The sequence below is a fragment of the Lepidochelys olivacea genome (genome assembly GCF_965140295.1).
Source record: "Lepidochelys olivacea isolate rLepOli2 genome assembly, chromosome: 3".
NCBI classification, from domain to species: Eukaryota; Metazoa; Chordata; order Testudines; family Cheloniidae; genus Lepidochelys; species Lepidochelys olivacea.
The window spans coordinates 10,724,778-10,752,422 of NC_140413.1; the positions used below are offsets into that span (position 1 = coordinate 10,724,778).

At 50.8% G+C, this 27,645-nt stretch overlaps 1 protein-coding gene across 1 annotated transcript; it reads right to left on the reverse strand.

Annotated features, from left to right (window-relative positions):
- Positions 1–26,864, reverse strand: CTSB (cathepsin B). The gene is made up of 10 exons (XM_084624739.1): positions 26,708–26,864; positions 14,041–14,192; positions 10,359–10,444; positions 9,077–9,191; positions 8,127–8,245; positions 6,538–6,623; positions 4,937–5,083; positions 3,483–3,599; positions 2,915–3,043; positions 1–1,758 (listed from the first exon to the last, which is right to left on the reverse strand). Exons 2-10 carry the CDS (start codon positions 14,164–14,166, stop codon positions 1,661–1,663), a joined length of 1,023 nt encoding a protein of 340 aa, XP_084480865.1. The 5' UTR covers positions 14,167–14,192; positions 26,708–26,864; the 3' UTR covers positions 1–1,660.
- Positions 26,865–27,645: the final 781 nt, after the last annotated feature.

Genomic DNA, 27,645 nt, shown 5'->3' on the forward strand with positions numbered 1-27,645 from the left:
TTGGAGAAATCTTTTATTGGCACAATTGTTCCATTCAGCTACACTGAAGCCATGTTAATATTGGATAAGTGATTACAACAGAAGTTAAGAGTCCCCATTTAAACAAAATGCAAGTCTCCTACACCACAGGTGATGCAGTGTTACTCACTGCAGGAGCCGGGCATCTCTCCAGTAAGCAAGACCTGCCCTGTGCTTTAAACACCCTATTCCAGCTTGTTACACTAACAGCAGTTAACTGAGTTAGTGCCATCACCTCCCACAAATGGTTCCTCCTACATATGTCTCCTTTTCCCCACCTATCTTCAGCTAAAATGTCTGCAGTAAGAGGATTCCCTATTTAAAAACACTCAACTAATGAAGGTGGTTGTGTGCAAAAAAGCTAGATCAGTCCTCTCCAGCTGCATGTGTGCTAAGTGAGCTAAGTAAATTACAGCTTGCTCACACCAACCAGTAGCACCATGGGGGTGTGATTTCTAAAGCATTTTAACATGTGCATTAATTGGTTTATGTAGACCCTGCTGGTGCATGCTCTAGGTTCCCCTGTGCACTTTAACCTAGTTCCATTTCTATGTTTTCTACCCAGCCTAAATTCAAATCTGCAGTCACTAAAGCACCCTAGGAGAAAATCCCCATTGCAGAGGCTGCATGCTGCCCAAAGTCCGCTTTCAACCAATCTGCTGACCTGCCCTCTGAGATAAGCAGCTGCCTGGAAGAGAGGACACAATTCTGCCCCATTTATTTTATCTGCAAGCCCCAGACTGGCCTTCATCTGAACACCAGTCGCTTTAGTTCAGTTACATGTTCTTAGCATCCATGGGCCACTGTAACAGGCTGCTTGATCCCCGAGCTGTAATAAATGGTCGAGGAGCCAAGTGGTTTACACAAAAATAAAAAAACTAAACAGCAGCAGAGGAAGATATTTATGAAAAGCTTAAGCTGTCGAAGAGCCTTGTTCTACTCCAACTAGAGCCAGTATTGTGCCATTAAGAGGCTCCTCCACTCAGGAAACAAGGTTAGCAAATAAACCTAGGTATGAGTTTTCAAAAGTGCATGTGCAATGTCCACTATGTACAGACAAGGGTTTGCACATACCCACTTCTGAGAAGCTAGGCCTCTGGGCACACTGCAGTGCAGAAGTCAAACTCGGGGACAGCAGCCAGCAAGGCTGCTGCTGCAGTAGCATGCATCACATCAGAGATGGAAGAGACCCCCTAGGTCATCCAGTCCGGCCTCCCTGACCCTGCATGTACTTTGGCCAGTCCTGTTGCGTTTCCAAAATGAAGTGATTGCTTCACCCATGCTTGGATGACAGGGTTCTCTGAATTAGGCAGGTAAAGGCCAGAGTGGCTCAGTCACCCCCGTACTGTGGTGAGAGATTAGCAATGTCACTTCTAGCTCCATCCTTTGAGAAGGGAATGCTTGGGGGGGCCGATGCCACACAAACTGGCTTGGGAGCGGAGAGCTCCAGCAGAGAAGGCAGCTAGCGCATGAATACAGAAGCCACCTCCTTCATCCCCACCACACAACTAAACAAGATAAAAGGCTTTAATACGTAGCTTCAACCATAGTCTCAAGAGTGCAGGCTCTGTGCCCAGCCTGCACCTGGTTATAAGAATCAGAGGTGTGATTTGATCTCTTCAGCTGCACCCAAGCCAGGGAGTTAGATCCTCTTCCAGTACAGTTCTGTTTTGGGGATGCCAGCCACTATCTCGGATTCAATTCCACAGTGGTCCTGCCCTCGGAGGATTTTAAAGAAACCTGGAGAGGTTTTAAAGAGAGTCACTAATCCCACATGGGAGAGAAAAGAGTCACTTACAACCTGGGGCATTCTTACTTTCCAGACTGGCATCAAACTCTCCCTGGGGCATGACTCCTCAAGTTCCTTCTAGGTAGAGCCCCAGGCACCCCTCTAGACTAGTTAGATGATATATGCTTAGTTACTGCACTTCTGCTGAGACTCCCTGTTACACCCAATTACAACATCTGTGTAAATACTCGCAGGTCAGCTCCCCACACAGGTGAGGTCCTTTTATTACACTTTGAGGGCCACAGAGTGCCTCAACCAATGGATTTATCCCCTCCCCACCCCTGGAGGGAGCTCTGACAGAGGGAACTGAGGTACAGGGTAGAGAATGACTTAGCCCCGGATCACACAGGGTGTCTGGCTAAGCCAGGAACTGAACCCATGTCTCCTGCCACCCTGCCCAGTGAACTATCCCACCACACCACCTTCCCTTCCCCAGCAGAATTGCTTCTGCCACTGTGTTTCCTCTCTGGTGTCACACAATTAAGGGCATGAAGGCTACTGATAAACTACTTCCCTCTCATCTCACTTCCTGGTCTGAAGCCATGGGGCAGGTAAGGCTCACCAAAACCCAAACCCAGGGGATTTCCCATGGGTCCCAAATGCCACTGGCACTGAGAGTAACTTCCTAGCTGACCCTGGGCAAGTCCCTTTCGCTCTCAGTTCCCCCTCAGAGTGGAGGGGAAGGCTTCCATGTTTCAAAGGGGTGTTGTGAGGGCAGATGGGAGATGCTCTGAGTACCAGGGTGAGGAAAGCCGTAGAAAAGCCTACAAAGGCAGGCTCAGTCAGTATCAGGAGGGCCCTGCTGGAGAAACCCCATCACCCATATCCTACAGAGAGTCATACAACCAGATGTGCAATGGGCATTTCATGGGCGGTGGTGTCTAAGCTCACTGACTGCAGGGTTTAGCTCTACCAGGCTAGGTCAGTACGTTCCTGCTGAACAAACAGAATCTGGCTATTCCTACCCAGCCAAGAGAGGGTCTTCTCAACTCCTGCTTCCTAAGAGCACCAGTTATATCAGGATTTAAAGATAGGGAGATTAACCCTGTAGAAAGAAAAACAAATCCACAATTCTGGTCTGCCCCAAAGTACATCCTGGCTGCTTACCATTGTCACCCCAGTCAGTGTTCCAGGAGTTCGCAGCCAGCCAGTAGGGCGTTGCATTTTCTACGCCCCAGCCAAGGATTCTGATAGCATGGCCACCAACCTCTCCCCCAGAGACATGCTGGTAAACACCTGCAGGGGGCAAGAGGAAACGAGGAGACACTAGACCCCACAACCAGTCAAGGGCCCCAGTTTTCCAACCGTGGACTCCACTTAGGGGGACTTAAACTAATGAAAGGACATCAATTCTATTAATGCTTTAAAATTTGGCTAAACTTCTGTCTGAGTTTCCCCAGTACACTATAAACTACAATGAGGGGGGTCAGGCATGTACCCAAACATAACCGCATCTGCCTTACTGGGTATGAAGCTTTACGCTTGCCCAGCATGGTGATTTTGAAGGCCGAGAGAGGCTGCTTGTGATCAGTCTGACATTCCTTCTAACCCAACCCAGAGAGCGTCCCCCTGGCTCCTGGCCAGTAACTTGTGGTAGGGCAATGCCCACCCCCTCGGTCATGGTCCGTGAAGCATCTGCTCAGCTACCACACCACAGCCTAGTTGTCATGCTTACCTGACTTGTACATGAGGAAGTCCTCATACACGGCAAACGCTCCCTCTACTGGGCCGTTCTTGTAGATCTCGGCCATTATCTCCTTCTCACTGGAAGGGACATTGTACGACGTAGCTCCTGCGGAGCAGAAGCAGATACAGCTCAGCAGAAGTTGTGGGCACCTACGTCAACCCACCCAGACTCAGTGCAAGCTGCAGTGGTTAGCCTCCAGTATCTTCACTGGGAGCCAGTCTGCTCTGAGGTCCATGCAGGACTCTGCCATGGAGGCGGGAGTCTACTCCTGAGCACTGGAGGATGTGAAATTAGAAGCCACTAATTGACTTGGCTCCCAGTCAAAAAACAAAACAAAAAGATGACAATAGTCAGTCAAGCTGGTTGAGCCACACTTCACTACCCCTCATGGCAGGGGACGAGTTTCCTCCATCTTACAGATTTAACTTTCCTACGTAATCAATGAAAGCTGCAGTCAGCTATAGCAGGAGAAGGCTCATCATGCAGCATCATGTCACCCGATTTGCCAGTGCAGTTTACAGACACTTATGAGATGTTGGATATTTGGCTTTTTTGCAGGGATGCAGCTAGACAGAGCCTCCTGCAAGACCTAGAGTGCCCAGCACAAGTGAGAGCAGAGTGTGCCTCAGTTTCACCATCTGGCTAAGCCCCAGTACAGGAAACCCATGGAGAGTTCAGGGAACTTCCAATATGGGGTTCACTCTGGCACGAAGGACCCTAACCTCAGCTGACAAGCAACAAACCCTTTCTATGTTTTAATTCAGAAGGGGAAGGAGGATTCAAGGCAAGAGCTCCTTGGGAACGTGCATAGTCCAGGAACAGAGACCCCCCTAGAGCCAGTGGAAGTTCTACCAGAGTGCCCACCGTGCTGGTTTCTACACCTGCACAGCACCACGGCTAGGGCACGACAAGGGCTTGGGCCTGCGGACACCAGAGGCAGAGCTTGGGAGCACAGAGCCCATGCACTCTGAATGGCTTGCCTGTGAAGGGACACGATAGAGGGCTCCCATGCGGTGCCTCTTCTCTCAGCAGGGGCATGTTTTTACTGTGGTTCTAAGCACAGTCACCCGTCCACCCGCAGCCAGAGGGTCTCACGCTGGACTGGGGACACTAGCTGGTGGCCCCCAGGGCGCTGGCTCTCCTTGTTTCTAATGCAGCACATTAAAAAGCAACAGCTCAAAATACACTGGACACCCAAGTGCCATGGTGGCCAGAGGGACATTCCACCCCGCACAGGAAGGCCGGTGGGTGAGACACACTTTCCATTAAGATATGAGCCATGCTAGGGGCCCCGAGTACCCCTGTTCACGTAATGCTCACAGCTATGAGCCAAGGCCATGGTGTTGACCGCCGGCGCAGGCAGGCCATTAGGCCTTTCAGAATCTAAAGGCAAGAGACGTGCATGGGTCTAGTGTAGGCCGGGGCAAGTGGCTTCCTCTTACCGAAGTGCTTGTCATTCTCATATGAAGGCGAGTAGCCTGCTTCACAGTGTGTGTCGCACCTGGGGGTGTCCCCTTGCTCCCCAGTGCACGGGGGGCGTGACCCATTGACGTGGTGCTCGCATGGAGGGATGGAATATGGTCTGCAGCCTGTTGGGTTAGACAGAAGAGGTCATACAGCTTCTCCCACACCAGCCTCTTTAGAACAGAGGCTGCTCTCCCAGAGTGCTGCAGGGCCCCATGGACCCCACCACCCCACAGCCCCTTGCCCCAACGCACTCAAATCCCTAAGTGATGTGGTGATATCTTCCAGAGTCGGCCTGAAACAGCTCCTTCTGCAGATACATAACCTACCCATGCATCTCAGGGAGTTCTCTGAAACCTAACGATAAACTAAGTCACATCTCCGATACCTCCACTGCTGATGGATAGAAATGAACAGCCAGCAAATGCACTCAGCCCATATCCTCAAACAACCCCCTTCATGCTTCCTTAGGGCCAAGCGTCCCCACCCCAGTTACTAGTGCTTCCATCCCCTCTCCCCAATGTTTAACTGTGTTGTCAGTACGAGCGTCTGCAGCATCATCAAACTTGACACAAATATTAGCATGACAACGGACATATTAGCTTTCGTAATTCAAATGTTTAACACTGCTGCAGAGATCCCAGCCTGCTGCAGAATCCAGGGACTGTAGGAATTTAGGTCCAGTTTATCATGGGGGCCTGGCAATTATGCACCACAAACCTTCCAGTGCACAGGGAAGAGAATGACACATGGTGACTTGCCTGAGCTACCATAAGAGAAATGTCTGTTAAAGCCAAACCTTGCATCCCCACATTCCTTACATGAGAGCCATTCGTCATCTATAAAAGACGAACTAGTCGCTGGTCCCCAGTGAGAGAGATCTGGAGCTGCCTGGCAGTCGTTAATGAATGCTGTGGCTGTTGTAAGGATGCTTACCATGTGCATACATACGGCGCGATTGTCTGATAACGCGAAGAGGAAGGAAGAGTGGGTGTCTGGGTGTACGTAGATCTTTCCCAGGACGCTTTAAAAACACAACACTAGAGCCCTCTCCAACATCCTGCCGAGCTCTAACTGGCAGCAGGGCCAAGCTCAGGACAGGGAGAGAGCAAGCCTCTGGCTGCATTTAAAAGTCAGTCTCCCAAGGGCAGAAGGAGCGCCAAGTTGAACCCAGACCTCGAGGGGTCAGGAGGGGTGGGAGTAAGCCCAACAGGTCTAGGTGAGACAGACACCTTCTGGTTTAAAAACCTCTTCTCTCCTATGCTTGTTTCAGTAGCTACACAAACAAAATTTGGCTGTTTTGGGTCACTGGGCTCACCATTGGTCACAAAGGGAAAGGGCTGCTGGGGTAAGCGGGGGTCACGCACAGGGGACGGCAGCCCAGGACCCTGTCTAGGAGCGGGAAGATTGTGGGATTCTACCCCAAGGAAGGAGACGGCCTAAGGCCTCATACTGGTTTCAGGGTGTGTGCATGCAGACCAGAGAAGGGGTCAGAGGTGCAGCTAGCCCTGTAACTGTGACACCCACATAGTCCAACTCCCTTGGTTAGCATTGACAGCCTGCATGGCTTCTGGCTTACCTATGTGGGAGTCATAGAGCCCGCCAGACACCAGGCCTTTCTCAGTCCAGTACCCCCACGCTCCAGAAGGATAGCCGCCATTACACCTGCAAGAACCACCATGGGCATGTCAGTCACAAATCCCAGGCCTAGCCCTTAGCTCAGCTTCCACATTGGTCTTTGGGTGAAGGGGTCTGGCACAGCCAGAGGGCCACTTTTGACACAAGCCAGTTCATCTAGTAACACTCGAGCACATGCACTAGAGAATTAAGATGCTCGGAGTATGGAAGCGGATCGTTGATGGTCAGGATCCCACTACAATAGAACTGTTACAGCTTGGAGCAGCCAGGTGGGGGAGAGGCTTATTCCTAGCTGGTTTGCCTCTCTAGATCTCAGTGCTTAAAGGAGGGTTGCAGGGTAGCAATACATAGTTCCTCTTTACAGATGGGGAAACTGAGGCACAGAGTGGTGAAGGGACTTGCTCATGGTCCTGCAGCAGGCTAATGGAAGAGCTGAGGACAGAGCCTAGGTCTCCCAAATCCCAGTCAATACTCTGGCCATTAGGACACACTGCCTCCTCTTTGGTTACAAGCAATATTTGCTGCCTGCGTCCTTTTCATCAGCTGCTTTGCAGGCCTCTGCCCCCAAGGAACACTGTGCCCACTCGACTGAAGGATAACTGGAACCAGGTGTGCCCAAAGCCATACAGCCAGTAGCAGCAGAAAGAGAACCCGGGAGTCCTGACTCCCAAGCTCCTGGTCTAAAAGGCAGGGCCTGCTCTGCACCCGCCAAGTGTAACTTTTCAGTTTGTGCATGACGTGAGACAGGGAAATACAGCAACACTGGGGTTAGCACAGGGTCCAGATGGTCACAGACTCCGATCCTGCAGACAGACACTTACGCACTTGCTTAACTCAAAGAACATGAGTGGTCCCAATGCAGCAAAAGAGTCCACACATGCTTGCAGTTAAGACCAGGCATAATCTGCTTGCAGGTCAAAGCTTTACACTAACTCGCTCTCATGTGGGGTCTTCTACCAACCAGTTAAAGGGTAAGCTAATCTGACACCCTGGAGTTCTACTCCTGCACGATTTAGTATTTCTGCCAACGTTCCAGTTTGGAGAGAAGCCACAGAAAAGTGTGGCCACAACACTGAAGCTTTCAGTCCCAACTCAAAAGGGAGAGTATAAACTCATTCCATTTCTGTCAAAGCCTCAGTTTAGGGAGATGGCCTGGAGGTTGCAAGTTAGATCTAGGACTTTACACAGCTGTAAGGTCTTCAATGACCAGCATGAAGATGGATCAAAATGATGGGAGTCTTCCCCCCACCCCCCAATACCATTTGTTTCCCCTCGAACCCAGAGAGGTGCCAGAAGAGCATTACCAAAGGTCCTTGGCAGCAGAGTGTGTAGGAACCCCCACCACAGAGCGGAGAACACAAGGTCACCCTTTTACACCCTAGGCACTACACAAAATATTAATATTTATTGATCCTAGACTGGAAAGTCAGGGGGAGGTCAGTGCAATACACAGTCTGGCTCACTGGTCTATATTCTGGGCTGGCACAAAGGTCCTGCTAGCCATTTCTTTGAAGCATGAGAATTGCTCACCCCATCCCACACTTGAAGCCACAACAAGACAGCAGATCTTCTGCCGAGATTTCCACATTGATCTTGCTGTTGGTGTGCACGCAGACTCTGTCCGAAATGGCCTCCACCGCACCAAACGCCTACAAAACACAGAGGGAAGAGCATCATGCACCCTCCAAGGGGAAGGGGAGGGCCTGGAGTGTTTGCTACCAAGGAGAGACACGACTGGACCATGCACTAAGGTGGCTCCAGTCCCAAGGGAATTTGTTCTGACTGTGTGGGACTGCTGTCTGGGCCGGAGGGTCGTGTGGGCAAGGCTGCACCTATTGGACTGATGGACATTTCAGCCAGTCTGCAAATAGAGCCCTGTGTCTTTAGAGAGCCAACGGCAGGTGGCTGTTAAGTTCTAATAGCAGCAATGTTTCCCACCTCACCAGGTGTACCCCGGATCACTGCGCAGGGCTCCTCTAAGATGGAGTTTTTATGAGTGCATGTCCCAGTCCAGCTGTTTGGAGACAGAGATGCTACTGCAGCCCATGGAGGCTTGGATTCTCTTGGAAGATAAGGCAGCATAGACCACACACACTCACCTCTCACTACACAGACTGTCAGGTCCCCTCCTCCTTTTGTGAGGCATGATACCTTGCACCACAGTGGTTATGCCATGTGTTGAGACAGCTTCTCTGCAGTTTAATGGCAAACCCGCACATCCCCGGAGTAATTCTGAGCAGCACATTCTGTGCACGCAGAGCTAATTAAGCCACCAGGAACAACGGCAGTGAAGCTGCAGACGCATAGGTGGTGGCATGAGCTAGCCCTGCCTGCCCAGGACTCTGGGTACATCCTTGAGTGGCATGCTACAGCTTTATGGCTATTGTTACTGGAGCTTGCTTTGATCTAGCTCGTTCAGGTACATCTGCATGGCTGCAGCCACAGCGGATTGCTCCCTGTTGGCAGTATGATCCTCTTACCCAACAAGAGCCACAGGAGCCCTGGTCTCTGATCTCATTAATGGTTGGACAATTTGGCCACTGGTCCCGGGAGTCAAAGCTGTCCGGCAAGTTCATCTCTCCAGCAAACCCGGCCCTGTAATGGAAGGCAGCCATCCAAGTTACATGAAGGATTCATGTTGTGAGACCAAGTTAACAGAAATTGACATTTCTACACTGACTCGCTTTAGAAGAGACCCAAGACAAATGTCTCAAGGTTGAGCAGTTAGATACCCCATGACTAGGTGGGCTCAGGGTATAGTAGACCCCACCGCACTGCTCTGGGCCCAGAACAGAGGTATGGTGCAGGGGGAAGAGGAGGATATGAAGCGTTGTAGGGGTTTCCTTGCCTGGAAACACCTCTCCTCTCCCACCCTTCAAAAGAGCCCCAAGTGTTAAACTCTACAGTATGGCAGAGCCCTGTTTATCCGCTCTAGATGGGAACAGGGCCAGATCTGATAATCAAAAACAGATAATCCAGAGAATGGGAAGTGCAAGGCTGCAGCACCCTCTCGTGGTCACAGGAGAGATGGCCCACTTCTGGACCTGCGTGCGCTGGTTGTTTGCGGAGAGCTGGACAAACAGGGTTTTACTGTAGTTCTAGTCACAGATTAAGGCCAGAAGGGTCCACTGCAGTTCTCATCTGGCCTCCTGCAAAATAAGGCTGGAAAATTCTATCATGCGATTTCTGTATCCAGCCCATAGCTTCCAGCTGAGCTAGACGGACATTGGCTGTGTAAATACAAGCAGGGTTCGGAAAGCGCAGGACTGGGTGTCAGGTCTAGGTTCCATTCCCAGCACTTCCAGACTTCCGGTAGGATGCTGGATGAGTCACTTTCCCCCAACCCCATGTCTATAAGATACCGGGTGGTGTCTGGGAGCACAGCACAGACCTTCGAATGAAGGAGCTATCGAAGCACACTGCATTATTAAGAGACAGGTGGGGGAAAGGTGTGGAGGCTTGGACAAGGTGGTCCTAAGTTGGTCCCAAGTTTGAGTTGCACAAAGCCTCAAAAAAAAAAAAAAAAATGCCAAGTGCTGGCAATTCACAAGTGAGCTTTAGCCAAGTTCTGGAGGGAGTTCTGTTCAGTACCCCAGCAAGGGATCTCCACAACACTAGGCTCCTGTACAGGGAAAGGCTGGCAGAGGTACGGTGGAGGGGGAAAGAAGGATATGAAGCGTTGTAGGGGTTTCCTAGCTTGGAAACACCTCTCCTCTCCCACCCTTCGAAGGAGCCCCATGTGTTACACCCCACAGCACTCACCTCACCGGCAGTTTGGGCCCGTGCAGGAATGTACCACACAGTTTCTTCACATAACTCATGTCAGTATTGTGGAAATTGTGCCCAGCCTGGGGCGGGGGGAGAGAAGAGAGAGAACACTGAACCTCAATACCAGCAATGACCATCACCCGGCCTGTTCCAAGGAGGAACACCCAGGCATTTTCAGGGGCAACGCCTGCCCCTTAGAGCCTCCCTCTGCCAATTCTTGTGGGTTTTAGTCACAATTGCCAAGTTTCTGAAGTGTCCTTCTGCTCTTGCCAGTGAAAGATAGACCCCAAAACCAGACACCATGGCACCTGGACAGAAAGAAATGAGTCTCTGATCTACCCAAGGTACTTCTCTAGCCTCACTGCAGCTGAGCACCTCAGTCTTCAGTGTATTTCAACACTCCATGGAAATAGGGAAGTGCTACCCACCACTCTACAGATGGGCTAAGAGACTAAGGCCCAGATCCTCGAGGGTACTTAGCTGGGGAGAGGCTAAGTCTGCAGCTGAGAACAACATTGAATCCAGGCCCCGCAAGCCTGAGGGAAGTGCCCTAACCACTGGATCACCCTTCCCCTCTCTCCCTCCTTTTAGTTGTCTCACACGCAGGCTGTAAATGTGAGCTAGGGGCGCGACTCCCGGTTCCGGTACACATCTGCTGCCGATTATCACACCGTAGCTGCACCAAGTACAAACCTGCCTGAATACCAAGGACAAACTGACCAGGCTACTCTGATCTCTATACTCTTGCTAGTCTCCTCAAGCGAGTGCGAGTACATGTACGTAAGCTGGGCCTTCCCTAGGGGGGTGTGGGGCCCAGGACATAGGTGCAGAGTTTCTGAACTGCTGGGGGGGGGGCTGCCCCCACCCCACCCCACCCAAGACCCCACCCCACTTCTTCCCACCCCTGCCTCTTCCCCCCTCGCACTTCCTGACCCTGTGAAACATCTGATCCGCAGCAGGTTGCAGGTGCTGAGAGGGAGGGGGAAGCACTGATTGGCAGGGCACACCAGCAGGCAGGAGGCGCTGTGGGGAGAGGGAGGCTCTGGTAAGGGGGCTCCTCCCCCCCACCTGTCTGCCGCTCGCCTCCTCAGCCCGCTCACCCACCCGCCTCATCACGATTTTAATCGAAGCGCAGGGCCTGGAGCAATCGCCCTGATTCACCATACCCTAGGGACGGCTCTGCTGGGAGTCACACCGCCAGCTCATCATGGAGACAGAGCTAAAGCCTGACTGGTAACACAAGCAGGTAAGATTCAGACACACAAGTGATCATCAGTTGGGTCCCTTTCATTCTGCTACTACGCATTTGTCCTTCTATACTGGTAGATCAGGACGCAGCATGACCTGCCAACGTGAAATGAGAGCAACGCTAGCCTACTGACCAGGTAAACACAGCCACCTGTGCCCAGCACTCCAGCAAGGAGGGATACCACTCACTGCCCGCGGAGCTTTGGGTTTCAACACGCTCTGCCTGCCATGGTAAGTCTTGCCTGATGGTTACTCCTCAGCAGGGTTTCCCCAGCACTCCAGGATAGGTCAGACAGCTTGCCCAGCTCTCTCGTTACGGCTGCTATGTTTCGCAGGGGGTCTTTTCCTTGCAAAGCCCCCTCTCTCCAGCAGTTGTCTTCCCATCCATTCATTACTCCCAGTTAGAATCAATTAGCATCTCGAATATGCTGCACTGCTCACTCTTATCTTAATGGCCTTTTCATCAGGGTCAATGGCAGTCATATACAGCCATTGTGTAGGAGGGATAGCTCAGTGGTTTGAGCATTGGCCTGCTAAACCCAGGCTTGGGAGTTCAATCCTTGAGGGGGCCATTTAGGGATCTGCGGCAAAAATTGGGGATTGGTCCTGCTTTGAGCAGGGGGTTGGACTAGATGACCTCCTGAGGTCCCTTCCAACCCAAATACTCTACGATTGGATTGGTAAATTGGGAACATGCCTCATTCAGTACCATTTTACTGAGTGTTTAATAGCCCACTGGCTACAGCAGGTCTCATACAACCAACCGTCATGCATGGAGACACCCATTTTGCATTTCAAGGCTGGGCTAGCCAGGATTCCTCCAAAGGAGGAAAAGTCCTCTTCGCTGACAGCTCTATCAGCAGCAACCACCATCTCCTTCATTCCCAAACATGCTTTGGCCTGGTCGACATAGCTACGGTGCTCAGAGGTGTGAAAAATCCACCCTTCCTGAGCGCCAAAGCTATGGGGCTAGGTCAGCAGATACAGCTAGGTCCTGTCTACTAGCCACCATAGCTTGGAGAGTGGTGTTTCTATAGCGATGGAAAACCCAGTTCCCTTGCTATAGATGGTGTCTGCACTACAGGGCTATGCTACAGTGCCCAAACTAGGCTGCGATAGTCCCTGTAGTGTAGGCATGGCCTTCCACATGAGGCTGAACCCATAGCCGGTATCGTTACTGGGAGTATGGAGGCTACATGAGCCTCATGGACAGTAGCAGCTCAGTTGGTGGGTAAGAGCCATTGTGAGCTATGGGTTATTGTCCTAGCATACACGGACCTTCAGCCTTCATGGTTGCATGTAGGTATTTTATGCTGGCAGTAAGCGATTTTGATCCAAGCTATGGGAAATGGTGTGGCAGCATACAAGGAATACGAATGACAAGCTACCCGGTGTGCATAAAGCAACATCCAGGCTGGGTTAACAGGATGCAGATTTACATCTAATCATTATACCTAGCTCTTAGATAGCGCTTTTCACTCATGGGTCTCAAAGCACTTCACACAGGAGGTCAGTATCATTTCCCCAGCTGTACAATGGAAATAATGAAGGCAGATAAGTGAAGTGACTTCCCTAAGATCATCCAGTGGGAGAGCCGGGAATAGAACCCAAGTCTCTTGGGTCCCCTACGCCAGTGCTCTATCCACTAGGCCGCACAGCCTCCCAAAAGCCAATGGATTTCAGGACAGCGACCAAGAGTAGTTACCATCTGCCATCACACCCACCTTTGGCTGCGACTACATCAAATCTTGTCAGCCAAGAATACAGAGACCGGGTCAGCGTCTGGCTGGCTGACTTTCACAGATGACCCAGATGCTGCAGGCAGTGGGGCTGGCAGTTCAGCAAGCCAGTGCCCTAACATGGCAAAAGGAGGCGCTGTGCTGCTCCCAGGATGAGAATTCTCAAGCTGCGCCCACATGCTTAAAGCCCCCCTTGCCCTTTCCCAAATAGACATCCGACCTGGATGAATTCCAGGTGTGCTTTTAACATCCTGTTTACATAACTGGCACTGCCAGCAGGACGCTCATTATAGGACAGTCACTTCCTGCTAACTTTGCTGTGGGGCTGACAGTTCAGAGTTTCTTACACAGTTTGAAAAGTGCTTTGAGATCTTCTGCAAGGAAGAGGTGCTATGTGAAAACATACATTAATGGCTGCTTAGTGACCTATGCAACAGGATTTCAGATCCCAGTGAACAGCTGCCAGCAAAATCCAGACATGGCAGGCAACTTTAGGAGAGGCAAAGTTTGCCTAGACACAGCTATCCAGGCTGTGCAAGGTGGTCCCTCTGAGTCAGGGCTGGAACACACTTATGGGGCAGGAATCGCATCCATCCATCCAGTCACTACCAGTGCACAGGACCACTGCTCTCCATCAGCAACCTGGCCACCGGCATCGAGCGCACAGGAGGAAAAGCACTGCTACTCACCTGCCATGTAGTGTTGAGTTTGTTGATGTAGTTGACCAAATCGTGTGAGAGGGGAGCAAAGTAGGGGACGCTGCGGGCACTCACGAGGGTCACCAGGATACACAGGGCAGACACAGACTGCCACATCTTGGTCACAGAGCAGTACTCTTTGCCTGGAAACAGATCCACACGTCAATCCATGCACTGCATCTGCCTACATGCACAGCTAACCCCTTCCTAACTGGTGTTCTTCCTGGCAAGGACTCGTAGAAACAGATGCCAGCTATTGTTAGGCAGAGCCTGTCACGTGATTATAAGCAGGGTAATGACACACACTGCAAGTGAGCAGAGAAGGATATTGTAGGGAGGGGGCTGTGCTGCTTTGTTAGACTCACAGTACTGCACTGGTTGCCAAAAGGATCACATGCAGAGACCTCCAGAATTGCACCAATCCATTCCTCTTCCCTGCCAACAACTTAAATAAAACTCGGTGCAAAGCTATTCATTTGTTATATAATGCCAAAGGATCTTCGTGAAAGGACCGGCCTCCTGTTTTCAAGGCAAATTAGTTTACGAGAACTACCCCCCCCACACCCCCCCGAACTTCAATCCCAAACTGCAGCCCAAAGTGCTCATGGCAAATCAGTAGGTGGCACTCTCCCCTTTGAATCAGTGCCCAAGCAGGATGGGTAAGAGGCACTGTACTGCTGGAGATGGCCTTTGAGTCCTGACATTCTGTCATTATGGCCCTGCCCACCCTAGGGAATTTTAGCAGCAGCAGGAATCTTTTGCTAAAACCCCTAGCGCAGGCCGGGCTCACAGGCCTTCTCATGAGAGATGGGGGGTCAACCTCTGTGTGTCTTGGGACTAAGAGCTGGGTCCTTTAGCATGGGCAACAGAAGCTCATGCTTTAAGACTACCAATCCAGAGGCACAGCGTTACACTGACCAATGGACATAGTGATCAAACCTCACATTGTGGATGGAGCAGACAAAAGGTAAAATTTTCAAGTTTGCTTTTCAAGATTTAGTTACATTCATGCAACTTTTCCAAAACAGAGAAGACCCCAGAAGCGCCACGGCTTGGGCCGTGGGTTTAAATGGCTTAAACAAAAATATTCTCCATTGCTAAGAGGAAGAGTACAATGAAGACACAAGTGACCTGTACCTTCTCTTTATGGCTTTTTGGTACAACAGGACTTCTGCAAAGCCCTATTCTGAACTCCATCCCAGAGCAGTTAGTGGCTATCGATTCAGTTATGCTTGAGGTCCTAAGAGAATGCATACCAACTGCTCCCCCATGCATCCACCCTTCAGGATGGGAAAGGGAGCCAAAGGTGTCAAACCACAGCCCTGCACAGACGACAATCAGAAAGCTCTTTGGGGCAAAGACTAAGCGTAAGGGTGCGTCTACACTGCAATCACATCCCCAGTTAGCCTGTGTCAGCTGACTTGGACTCATGGGGCTCAGGCTTTGAGGCTGTTTACCTGCCATGTAGACGTTTGGGATCAGGTTGCAGCTCGGTTGGACCCTCTCACCTCACGGGCTCCCCAGCCGCAAGTCCAAACGTCTACACTGGCATTCAACAGCCCCTGAGCCCGAGCCAGTTGGCCTGGGCCAGCTGCAAGTTTTTAATAGCAGCCTGCCAAGTACCCAGTACCATCAGCTTTAGTGGTGCTGATGGAGTCCTTTATGCAGAGATCAATTCAACTGAAGGGCGCTCACTGACCACCAGCTACCTCCTCCCACTCAGAGCTAAGTTTCCAGAGCACATCTCTGAGTGATCTTTACTGCTAACGTCATTCTGGCCATTTCCAGAGTTTACATGTACTTTTTTCTTTGAGAGGGGAAACCACAAGAACTCCCCTGGAAGAAAAGTTTCTGACCTTGTAAATGTTATTTATTTTTAACCTAACCCTTCTTATATCAGCACTTTCAGTGGGATGCAACTTGAAATCCAGACTCTGTTTCACCAAGAAGTTAGTAGTTTCAGACACTGCCCCCAGACTCCCTTCTAGTTTATGGGTTTTAGTCACAGTTTCCTGTATGGTTAAGGTTTCTCTCCCCTGTTGCTGTGTGAGAAGACCTACAGAAATACAGGAAACTGACTAACATGGCTGGAGGGGGATGGATTGTGAAACTGAAAATACACAAAACACTGTCAAATGCACAAATACGGACAAGAGAAAAAAAAAGATTCTGTTTTCCTCTAGTCACACTTGGGAGTTACTTGGAGGAATATTTCAAACACAAGTGTGATTTTTAAACTGTAAACATCCTCTAATTACCCATGGCAACCTGATAAACATAGGCTAGCCTTACTGGTCCTACCCAATGCCCAGAAAGGAGTCATTCATATTACTGAGCAATCCTCATCCTCCCCTTTTAGATTATGCTGCAGGGGAGGGAAATGCAGGAATTCTATACCCAACCATAGCTCCCAGTAGCCATTAAAGGTGCAACACTTGCTTAATTACATCCCCTGGCACCTCCCAGAGAGCCTCCTTATACAAAGAGTCAAGCCACTGATAGTTACAGTTGGATACTTTGGCCAAATCTTTCATAGATTTCTTAGACGCTATTTCCCAAACAATAAACTTCTATTAACTTAGATCCAGGGTCACCCAACTACAGAGCCCACCGATGCCAACTATAACAAGCACAATGCCTCATCTACACTGCACTTTTCAGATCCCCTTCTCTACTTCATCTGCCTCTTCCTTCCACCACTCCAGCCCACAGAGGTAGAGTTGGCCATTGTATAACCACCATACTATCCCTTAGCTATTGCATTCAGCATCACTCGCTAGTGAGAGAGACAGGGCTCATTTCTACCCACCTCCACTCACAGTTGGGCAAGGGGGTTCAGAAGGCACCGAGAAGAAGCTGCCTCACATGCTAGATCAGCTGCCACTGCCAACAGAATGGATTAAGCATTTCACTGCTTTTATTTTAGCAGAAACATTCAGCAAGCCAGCAATGTCATTAGGTTTCAGAGTCAACAGCTGGGCTGAAAACAAGCATGCTAAGGGCTCAATTCACTAATACCCTGTGCCTCAAGTAATCATTTATGTCAGTGGAAAGCAAGCGTAACTCACTATCAAGTCGTTCTACACTCACTCACCACTGACGTAAGTGGCTAGGCCACACAGGGGAATGCTGAATCAGACCTCAAGCGGCTGCAGAGCCAAGTGAGCCACCACTGTACTGAGTCAAATCCCAATGGCTTTTTTCCACAGCCACAAGGGCTAGAATCTTAAATATAATATTAAATTCTGCAGAACTGTAGTCTTCTATGATGGGTCAGATGAAAACATCCAGCAGACTGCTCTAGATCAGAGAGAACGCGTTTAACAGTCTTCTTGGGAGGCAGCGTTTAGACAGGCTATCATTTCAGATGTAGGCTACCAGACCATACTTCAGTTCTGGTGCTGCAGGATTTAGCACCATCCTACGGAAGAACTGCTGGCCCAGGCAAACTTTTGCCAAATTCTTAGTTGGGGCATCCATCTGATGAAGTGGGTTTTAGCTCACGAAAGCTTATGCTCCAATAAATTTGTTAGTCTCTAAGGTGCCACTAGTACTCCTCGTTCTTTTAGTTGAGAGAGGCACTGTCTGAGGGCCAGATTTTCCCAGGGCTCAGACAGCATAACTTGGACCAGAGTTTCAAGAGCTCCACTCCCACTTTAGGCACTTAAATGAAGTGGCCACATTTTCAAGTGCCGATCATCCACCATCTCCCAAGGGTGCAGAGCTCTTTGGAAAAATCTGGCCCCAAGAGCCCTAAGCATATGTGTTAGCCTAAAACTCGGTTCTTAATCTAATATTCCCTCTGCAGTCTTGAGCAGGTCACTGAACTGCTACTGTAAGAGGAGGATGCACGTACTTTCCTACCTCAGAAAGATCAGAATACGTAACTGGCATTTGTCCGGCATTTAAGATTTAAAAGCACTTTGTAAATTGCAGGGTTTTGTTTTTAGACAGTGGGGCAACTAGTGGGACTCAAAGACAGCTCTACAGAGTTTCAGTATTAGTTGACAGCACTTTGTTTGTACAAAATCGGAGACAGAGAAGGTTGTGAATTCATATCAGATTCCGCAATTTGAGACACTGAGGTAGAGACCGTTGCTCTCCAGTGAGCCAGAACCAAATTGAAAACAAATACACGCTCTCTGCATTTAAGTTCGGTCCGCAGCCAGAGAGATGTATAGCTTTTAAGCAGCCTGATTCTTCTATTGTATTTGTTCAGCAAAGCAATTCAGTACTTAAAAAAACCACAACATGCAACGAGACCGCCCCAGTGTATCAGTGAGTGAGTCTGGCAGAACACGCTGCTGCTAAGTTTCTCACAAGAATCAAAAAGCTGAATGTTTGCTGACATCTTCCTGCCTGCTTTCGACCCGCTAGCCTGGGGCATAAAGATTCTGAAGAGGCTTTAAGTCTAGTTCAAGGTGAGAGGCAAAGCAGCAAACAGGACTCAGCTAAGCACCAGTTTGTGCCCAGTTCCCACACCCTGGGTGCAGCTGGATTACACACTGAAGTGACTGGCTAGTATTCTGTCGTGCTCCCACCACTTCCTCTTCTCTCCACACAGTTTTCTTTTTTAGTTGCACTTGATCAGTTCCTCTTTAATCAGCTGGTATCACACTCTGAAGAGTAGGAAATTCAGAGCATGGAAGGGTTTCTCCCTTAGATGAAGGATTGCTGGTGTCCCAAGCACAGTGCTATTGAGGCTTGCCCTATACAATGATCAGGACTAGACTGTTCTACAAATACTTACCGTATATACCTGTTCGTTAGCCCGTTTGTTTATAAGCCGACTCCCCAAGATGAATAGGTAAAAATGGCAAAAACTGTATGGCCCTTTCATAAGCTGACCCTGTATTTCAGGGGTCGGCAAACTTTGGCTCCCGGCCCGTCAGAGTAAGCCTCTGGCGGGCTGGGAGGTTTTGTTTACCTGGGAGCGTCCGTAGGCATGGAGCCCCGCAGCTCCCACTGGCCACAGTTTGCTGTTCCCAGCCAATGGGAGCTGCAGGAAGTGGAAGCCAGCAAGTCCCTTGGCCTGCACCGCTTCCCACTCCCGCTCCTAGCTCAGGCCAAATGCAAGTGGAAGCAGAATCCACATGAGGTTTTACAAACACAAGTCTCATGGCAGCATTGGATTTTTGCTGCAAGTTTCTTTGTAACAAAACAGTGTTAGAAGAAAGTGATGGACGGGCTGTTCAATCACTTGCAAGTCTCTGTGCAACTGCGTATGTCCCAGCTCTTGACCCACAAGAGCAACACATGGGGAGGGTGAAGAGAGACAGATCTTGGATAAAAGCATGGAGAGTGCCTATGTCACATTTGAAAATGGGGGTGAAACATCTAAATCATATTTGAAAATGGGATTTAGGCTCCCAAGGGCTGGTCTACACTATGTGGGGAGGGGAGGGCAGGGGGAGAGAAATCGATCTAAGTTACGCAACTTCAGCTATGTGAACAATGCAGCTGAAGTCAGAGTAGCAGCCCTGTTAGTCTGTATTCGCAAAAAGGAGTACTAGTGGCACCTTAGAGGCTAACCAATTTATTGGAGCATAAGCTCTCGTGAGCTACAGCTCACTTCATCGGATGCATCCGATGAAGTGAGCTGTAGCTCACGAGAGCTTATGCTCCAATAAATTGGTTAGCCTCTAAGGTGCCACTAGTACTCCTTTTCTTGTAGCTGAAGTTGACGTACTTCGATCTACTTACCACGACGTCTTCACTGCGGTGAGTCGGCGGGAGACGCTCTCCCATCGATTCCCCTTGCGCTTCTCATTGAGGTGGAGTACTGTAGTCGACGCTAGTGCAATCGATTTATCGCGACTATACTAGACATGATAAATCGACCCCTGCTGGATCGATCGCTGCCCATCCACCTGGCCGGTAGTGTAGACAAGCCCTATGTCTTGGTGCTTCTGAACAGTGTAACCATGGTCTTAAGATGGCAAGCTCTACAGGAGATGCTCCCTGCTTTACTATTAGCATCTAGCACAATGCTCTCTGCTTTACTAGCTCTATGAATTCCTATAATATGAATATAGGAGAGTTCCTCCATAGATTTAAACTGTCTAGCTCATCTGATAGCACAGGTAACCTTTACAATGGAGAACAATACCCTGATGTCTGATTCTGCAAGGGAGTCAAAATATAATGCGGAGTTGAGAATTTCACCACTTGGCTTGAAGGGGGCAAAGTGATAATCTCACATTAAGACACAATTAGGGCCCAGTGGGATCCAGAGATTTAAAAAATCCAGGAACTCTGCAGACTCTGGGGAAGTTCCCCCAGCTCTCTCATCCTTGGTCACAAGTTTAATGTGAGCCAGAAGCCTCCAAAGGGGTTATTTCACTTCCAGCTGTGTTAAGGATGCTTCAGACATGTGATCAATGGTTTCATTTCATGTCATATCGTCCAGTTTGAAATCCAGAAGCCTCTAGGAAGCTGGTCTCTTGAAAACAGGAACAGATACTTGGACTCAAACTAGCCTTCAGCTCATGAGACTAGCCCTGTAGTGCTTCCCACCCACCTAACCATATTTCAACTATTTCCCCAACTGACAAGCAGATTTGGAAGGTGCAGACAGATCCATGTCTATTTCCCTTAACTAGCCAGTGGAAATGAGAGATCCAACGCAGGCAGCATGTTGTGCTGGTGTGATTTAGAGGACTGAAGAATGCATCTGTCCCTCCCCTACTGCTGTACCACTCTGATGAGACCTACCTCTACCTCCCACTGCAAGACCCAGTCAAAAATGAACCCAGCTCTCATCTGGAGCGGTTATCACAGCAGCACTAGATGCTGGAGTTTTAGCAACTATACACTCACAAGCCAATAGCCAGAAAGCCTTTCCACATCATAGAGTGGGAGCGGTTGGAGGAGAAACTGGACACCATGGCTCCCAGGTTCTCTCTCTGCCTCTGACCTGGTGAAGTCACCTCAGTGCTTCAGTTTACCCATCTGTAAGCGGCCGCAATAGTCTACCTCACAAGGGCTTAATACTCATAAAACACTTTTATATCCTTGAGCAAGAGGTGGAGACAAATCATTTCAATGTCTGAGCTGTAATAAACCAGAAAGGTTGGTCTACGATTGTATGTACACAATAACTTGAAAATAAAGTCTGGCATCTCCCTGTAACTACTTCATTTATTGCAGATACACAAACCTGAACTTTGTCCCTCAGTTAAAAGGCTGTTGCATTAGCTGCTAATGTTTTGTACATGACACTAAAGCCATGATAAAACAAGCATATACTCAAAGTAATATTGCTTTGCTTGATGAACTGCCAGCTTAACTTGATAACTCATACGGTTATAAAGCAGCTACCAGACTCGATGTATTGTATCTATTACTGCATCATCACCAAAGGTTAACTGTTTTAAACACATATCAGCCATATCTCCCCATTATTCTTTGTGAAACACAATCTGTTATGGAGGCTAGAAAGTTAGCAAAATACTCTATGCTTGCAAAACCGGATGCCACTCACAGATCTTGTCTAAACAGAGTAAGACTGATGTTAAAAAGCTGCTTCTTTTTAAAATTAACCCTTGTGAATGAAATCAAGCTCTGTAGGAACCAAATTAAAACCCAGATTCTTACCCAAGACCTAGATTCCAGTAGAACAGACTGGAAAGCTTACAGAAGAATTGCTATTAAAGACTCATGCAACAACTCACGGCTACTTGAAGCGATGTGCTTTAGGTAAGAATGGAGACTGGCCCTTTCCAGTCTGTTGATTACTGACATCTTGGGGGCAGCTTAAGAAAACCTGAATACTGAAGCATGCGACTCTAGAAATTCCACCCTGCTGCAGCATTTAGGTTAGTTCTGGTTAACAGCGGTTTACGAGACTATCTTCAGGCTATAGCCAGGGTCCCAGATGCTTGGTGACACTGGAAGTCCGCCTACCTTCCCTGCTCCCCCTCAAGAATTAACTAGTTTCAAAGCCAGTTCAGCTAAACTGGTTTCATCAGCAGTTGAAGTCTTGGCCTAGAAAAGGCTTCCATGGGGTCTGAACAGTTTCCATAGAACCAGTTACAATATCATTAGCTGACCCAGTTCTTAGGCTGCATCTACACTGCAGATTGCTGCAGATACAGCCAAGTCAAGCAGGCGTGATCCTTGACAGCCACAGCTGGGCTAGCAAAAGCCCCCAGTGTTAGACACAGCTATACCAGTACATCCGTGTCCACTCCAGAAGCAGGTCGCCAGTAATGCTATACCAGTATTCCTATATCAGTGAAGCACTAACATGATTTAGCTTTAAAAACCAACTGGCATTTTTGGCAAAGTTAGCCTGGAGTAGCCCAGTCTCATGCGTTCAACAGCACTTCAGGCCAAAGCTGTGCAATAAGTTCCTCATGTTTTGGGTGCACCAGTCCTCAGATATGCTGCAGTACTGATTTGCTCTCCATAGTCCGTTTGGGACTGCATGAGGCAGAGGAAGACAGTCCCTGCCCCAAGGATCCTTCTTAGCAGCTCCTATGTTAGGCAATCAATTCTGAAATGCCTTCACAATCTAAAAACATACCACGCATTCAGGGGTTAACGCTCCCTTTCCTCAGGCCTTGTCTACATTAGGGGATAGCTGGATTAGCGCCACAATGGGGGTAACCTGTGTGTTGCAACACATCTACATGCACTAGGGGGTCTGCACCCGGGTAATTACACCAGTGACTGAAGCTTTCATGTGGACATTGCCTCAACTTATCCAGCCGGATTCCTGCTGAAGGGTGGGACCAACATCAGGAGCAGATAAACTGTATGAGAGCTACCCTCGGGCACATCCCACTGGCTGCAGAAAGCTTGTGTCTGATCATTCTTCGAGCATAAGGCAGCAGCCACCGTTTTTATCCTGTACACAGATGGGAGCAATGCAAAAGCTATGGGCATGTAAAGGTAATGAACCACAGTGTGTGTGTTTGGGGGTGGGGAGTCGGGGGAGGAGGGTGGCGGGAAGGAAGGAGAGGGAGGAGCTGTCCCTGTGCGGCTCCCCTGATGAGTGAAACTCTTAAAACTAAGGTGACAAAACATCCAGCATGAGGTTAAAAACAGGCAAGTCAGAAAAGGTGAACAGCCAAACTAGGAGAAAGAAACATCTTCAAGAGTGGCGGTCTCCAAACTGGGATCGGATTTTACTGCACTGGACTGGAAAGTGGACTTCAGACCTTCTGTACAACCAGCGCTGATATTTACCAATGGGGGAGGCAGCCAATTCAATCAGGGAGGTAGATTTGGATAAGGGGCAAGGAGAACAAGATAAAGTGACCACAAACAAGAGGGGACTTCGGTCTGGAGCAGCACCCTCCTCAGCAAGCACAGAGCCCCACCACGCAGAATCAGGGACCATGTTCAGCGGTCACAGGAATCACCTGACTCAGTACTCATTACAAAAGGACAACCCTACATTTTAGTTCTAACACCAGTTGGTTGTATTTATAAGTAAGGAGTTTGGCCATTGTCAACTGCTGGTGTTCACAAAACTCATCAGATAATACCGGCCTCAAGGAGCTACATCTATTAGTAAAAAACACTTTTGCAGGTAACTGCTAAAGATTTTCAGGACTAGCACTAGAAGTGATTCATTGCTAGAGCTTCACAGTGGAAGTTCTTCCTCCTCCTCCTCCCGGTTTTGTATTTAGTTTCTTTATTGATCTTCCCACCATCTTGCTGCCAAAACACAATATTCGTAACAGATGGCCCTAACTTAAGTCCATTTATTAAAAACACCACAGATTCCGCTCTTTGCAGTTCCTCTTCCGCAAACTTAGAGGGATCAAACCCCCTCCCTGCCTCAGCCACACCTTATTCACATGGCCCCGGTCCCCATCAGAGTGCCTTACAAACATTAGTTAACCTTCACAATCGCCCTGTAAGCTAGGGAAGTATTATGCCCATTTTAGTAGTGGGGCACAGAGGTGTGGAGGCTAAGATCCCTAAAGGTGTTGAGGTGTCAAACTCCCATTGAAGTCAATGGCAGTTAGATGCCTAAATACCTTTGAAGACGTTGGCCAGAGATTAAGGGCTTGATCTTCTGAGGTGCTCAACACCTCAAGTTCCTACTGAACTCAATAAGAGCGGTGGCTGCTCAGTAATTCTGGAAAGCAGGCTCAAGGTGACATGCCCACGGTCACTCCAGAAGCTCCCAGCAGAAAAAAGGGATTAAACCCACATCTGCAGAATTCCAGTTCAGTGCCTTAACCACAAGAGCATCTTTCCTCCCTGTGTACTGACTGTTTATCCATCCACTACACTAGGGGTCTCAACCACGTGGCCCGCCACAGGCGCCAACTCCACCGGCAGCCAAGCTCCCCTCCCACTCCTCCGCCTACCTCCCAGTGCTCAGGACTTTGGGGGGGGGGGTGAAGGAGCGGGGACAAGGCGGAGAAGAGGTGGGGCTGGGGCAGGGATTTGGGGAAGGGGTTGGAAAGGGGGCAGGGCAGGGGCGGGGCCTCATGCGGGGATGGAGTGGGGGCAGGGCCGGAGGCAGAGGGGGCTTTAACTGAAGTAATTCTAAAAGTAAATGTGTGCTTTGTCATTTGAGTGAGGCGCATTACTGAGTGTTTATATTTTATTAAAGCCCCTCTTCGCATTACAGTTTTAAAAAAGTTAATACTTTGACTTTTAATAGCATACTCTCTTACTCTTCCATTTTTTTCATTTTTGACTATCCTTTCGTACCGCTGTATGTAAAGGTTTCAGTGGATGTGGCCCTCGGGCCAATATACTAGTGCTTATGTGGCCCTCGTGGTGATCTGAGTTTGAGATCCCTGCACTACACCGTAGATATTACCAACAATACCACAGGGTGCAAAATTTCTGCAAAACCCCAGCATTAGCAGAGATCTTACTGAGGCCCAGAATTGTAGCTGCATAGCAACTGTACAATCCTCATCCCCTCCAGACAAGGATCAAGATACTTAAATTCTGCAGTTCACGGGTCAAATCTACAGAATCTCTCTTTTTGCTGAGAGCTGCACCTAAAGAAAAAAAGATGCAACAGGCCAACACAGAATTCACAAGGGGAATGGTCTCCCCAGAAACAAGATCACTCATTTGGGGCTCCCTAGAAGCCCTGACTTGTTCACACATCCTCAGAGGTACCCGGTTACATGTTCACTGCCACCGATCAAGCCTGCAGCTAGAAAGTCACCTCCTGTAAACAACACAACATGGACCTTGGCTATGCCTCAGCACACAGAAGGCAGCTCAGCTGCCAGCAAAGGGAAATGGCTGTCAATGTCAGATGCAAGCTCTGAAGCAGAGGGGCTACCCCAGGTCCGCAGTCACTACCCGGCCACCAGCAGGAATCTGGACTCACAGATCAGAAGCTGGAAGGGGAAGAGGCAGTAGCAGACGCGGTGTGTTCATGGGATACAGTGTCCATTTGCTAATACAGACACCTCTGAGAGGCTAGACCTGTGCCCTTGCGGGGAAGATTAAACAGGGCAAGAAAATCCCGCTTTACATTTCCTAGTACTTCAAGATGGTTGCACAATTTGAGCCAACTCCCCCCAGTCTCCTTGCTTCCCTTACCCACCCGGGAAAGGACAGTCCCCTGCTTGGGGACGGGGAGAGCCCTTACCCATCCCCCTGCACCTTCCAAACATGCTCCTCCCTGCTCCCAGCCCCCAACAGCTCTCTGTGGCATGGGACAACAGCCAACCATCCCTCCCTCCACATCCCCCAGCACCCCCCATCCTACATGCCTGGCTGCCCAGAGACTTCCCCTCACCACCATCACCACCCAGAAATCCTGTCCACAGCCTGCAAGGGAATCCCTGCAAAACCTCCCTCAATGAGCTGCCCCGGCTCCTACCCCCCCCCGTGCCAAACTGCCCCCTCCCCCATGTGTCCTGCCCCAGCTCTCCCTCCCCCAGCCCCATACAAACTGTCCCTCCCTCATCCATCCTGCCCCAGCTCTCCCCCCCCCAGACAAACTGCCCCCTCCCCCAGGCGTCCTGCCCCAGCTCTCCCTTCCCCATCCCCAGACAAACTGCCCCCTCCCCCATCCATCCTGCCCCAGCTCTCCCCCCCCAGACAAACTGCCCCCTCCCTCACTCGTCCTGCCCCAGCTCTTCCCCCCCAGGCCCCATACAAACTGCCCCTCCCCCCATCCGTCCTGCCCCAGCTCTTCCCCCCCAGGCCCCATACAAACTGCCCCCTCCCCCACCCGTCCTGCCCCAGCTCTTCCCCCCCAGGCCCCAGACAAACTGCCCCCTCCCCCACCCGTCCTGCCCCAGCTCTTCCCCCCCAGCCCCATATAAACTGCCCCTCCCCCATCCACCCTGCCCCAGCTCTCCCCTCCAGCCCCATATAAACTGCCCCTCCCCCCATCCATCCTGCCCCAGCTCTTCCCCCCCAGGCCCCAGACAAACTGCCCCCTCCCCCACCCGTCCTGCCCCAGCTCTTCCCCCCCAGGCCCCATACAAACTGCCCCTCCCCCCATCCATCCTGCCCCAGCTCTTCCCCCCCAGGCCCCAGACAAACTGCCCCCTCCCCCACCCGTCCTGCCCCAGCTCTTCCCCCCCAGGCCCCAGACAAACTGCCCCCTCCCCCACCCGTCCTGCCCCAGCTCTTCCCCCCAGACAAACTGCCCCCTGCCCCACCCGTCCTGCCCCAGCTCTCCCTCTCCCCGGCACAGCGGCCGCCCCACACTTACCCGAGGAACCCCTCGCTCCGCCGGCCCCTGCGCGCAAGCGCCGCACCCCCGCGGCGCCTCCCTCTTTATCTGCCGGCGGCCCCCGCCCGGCGCTGACTCACCCCACGTGGCTCCCCCGAGGCGGCCCGCAACAGCAGCGCCTGACCCTGCTCACGCGTCACGTGACTGCGCCCGCGGGGGGGGCGCGTCATGTGACTGCGTTGGGCAACCACCCGGTGACGGCACTCTCCCGCCCCTCGCCGCGGCGCGTGCCGCCCTGGGGCTGGGGCTGGGGCTGGGGGGAGCGGGCGGGCAGTCGAGCTCAGCTAGGCCTTTCCCGGGTGCCTCACCCCGGCCTGGCATCTAGGGGATCCTGCACCCCTGCTGGCAGCACAGCCCCAGCTCCCAGCGTCCCTTCTGGGGCCCGCAAAGCCCCCCCCCTTCTCCGGGCATTGCAAAGATGCACCCCTGCTGAGCCGCCCCCCTCCCCTGCCAGGCATTGCGAGGGTGCATCGCTGCCGAGGCGCCCCCCTTCTCCAGGCATTGCAAAGATGCACCCCTGCAGAGCCGCCCCCCTCCCCTGCCAGGCATTGCGAGGGTGCATCGCTGCCGAGGCGCCCCCCTTCTCCAGGCATTGCAAGGATGCATCCCTGCTGAGCCGCCCCCCTCCCCTGCCAGGCATTGCGAGGGTGCATCGCTGCCGAGGCGCCCCCCTTCTCCAGGCATTGCAAAGATGCACCCCTGCAGAGCCGCCCCCCTCCCCTGCCAGGCATTGCGAGGGTGCATCGCTGCCGAGGCGCCCCCCTTCTCCAGGCATTGCAAGGATGCATCCCTGCTGAGCCGCCCCCCTCCCCTGCCAGGCATTGCGAGGGTGCATCCCTGCCGAGCCGCCCCCCTTCTCTGGGCATTGCAAGGATGCATCCCTGCAGAGCCGTGCCCCCCTCCCCTGCCAGGCATTG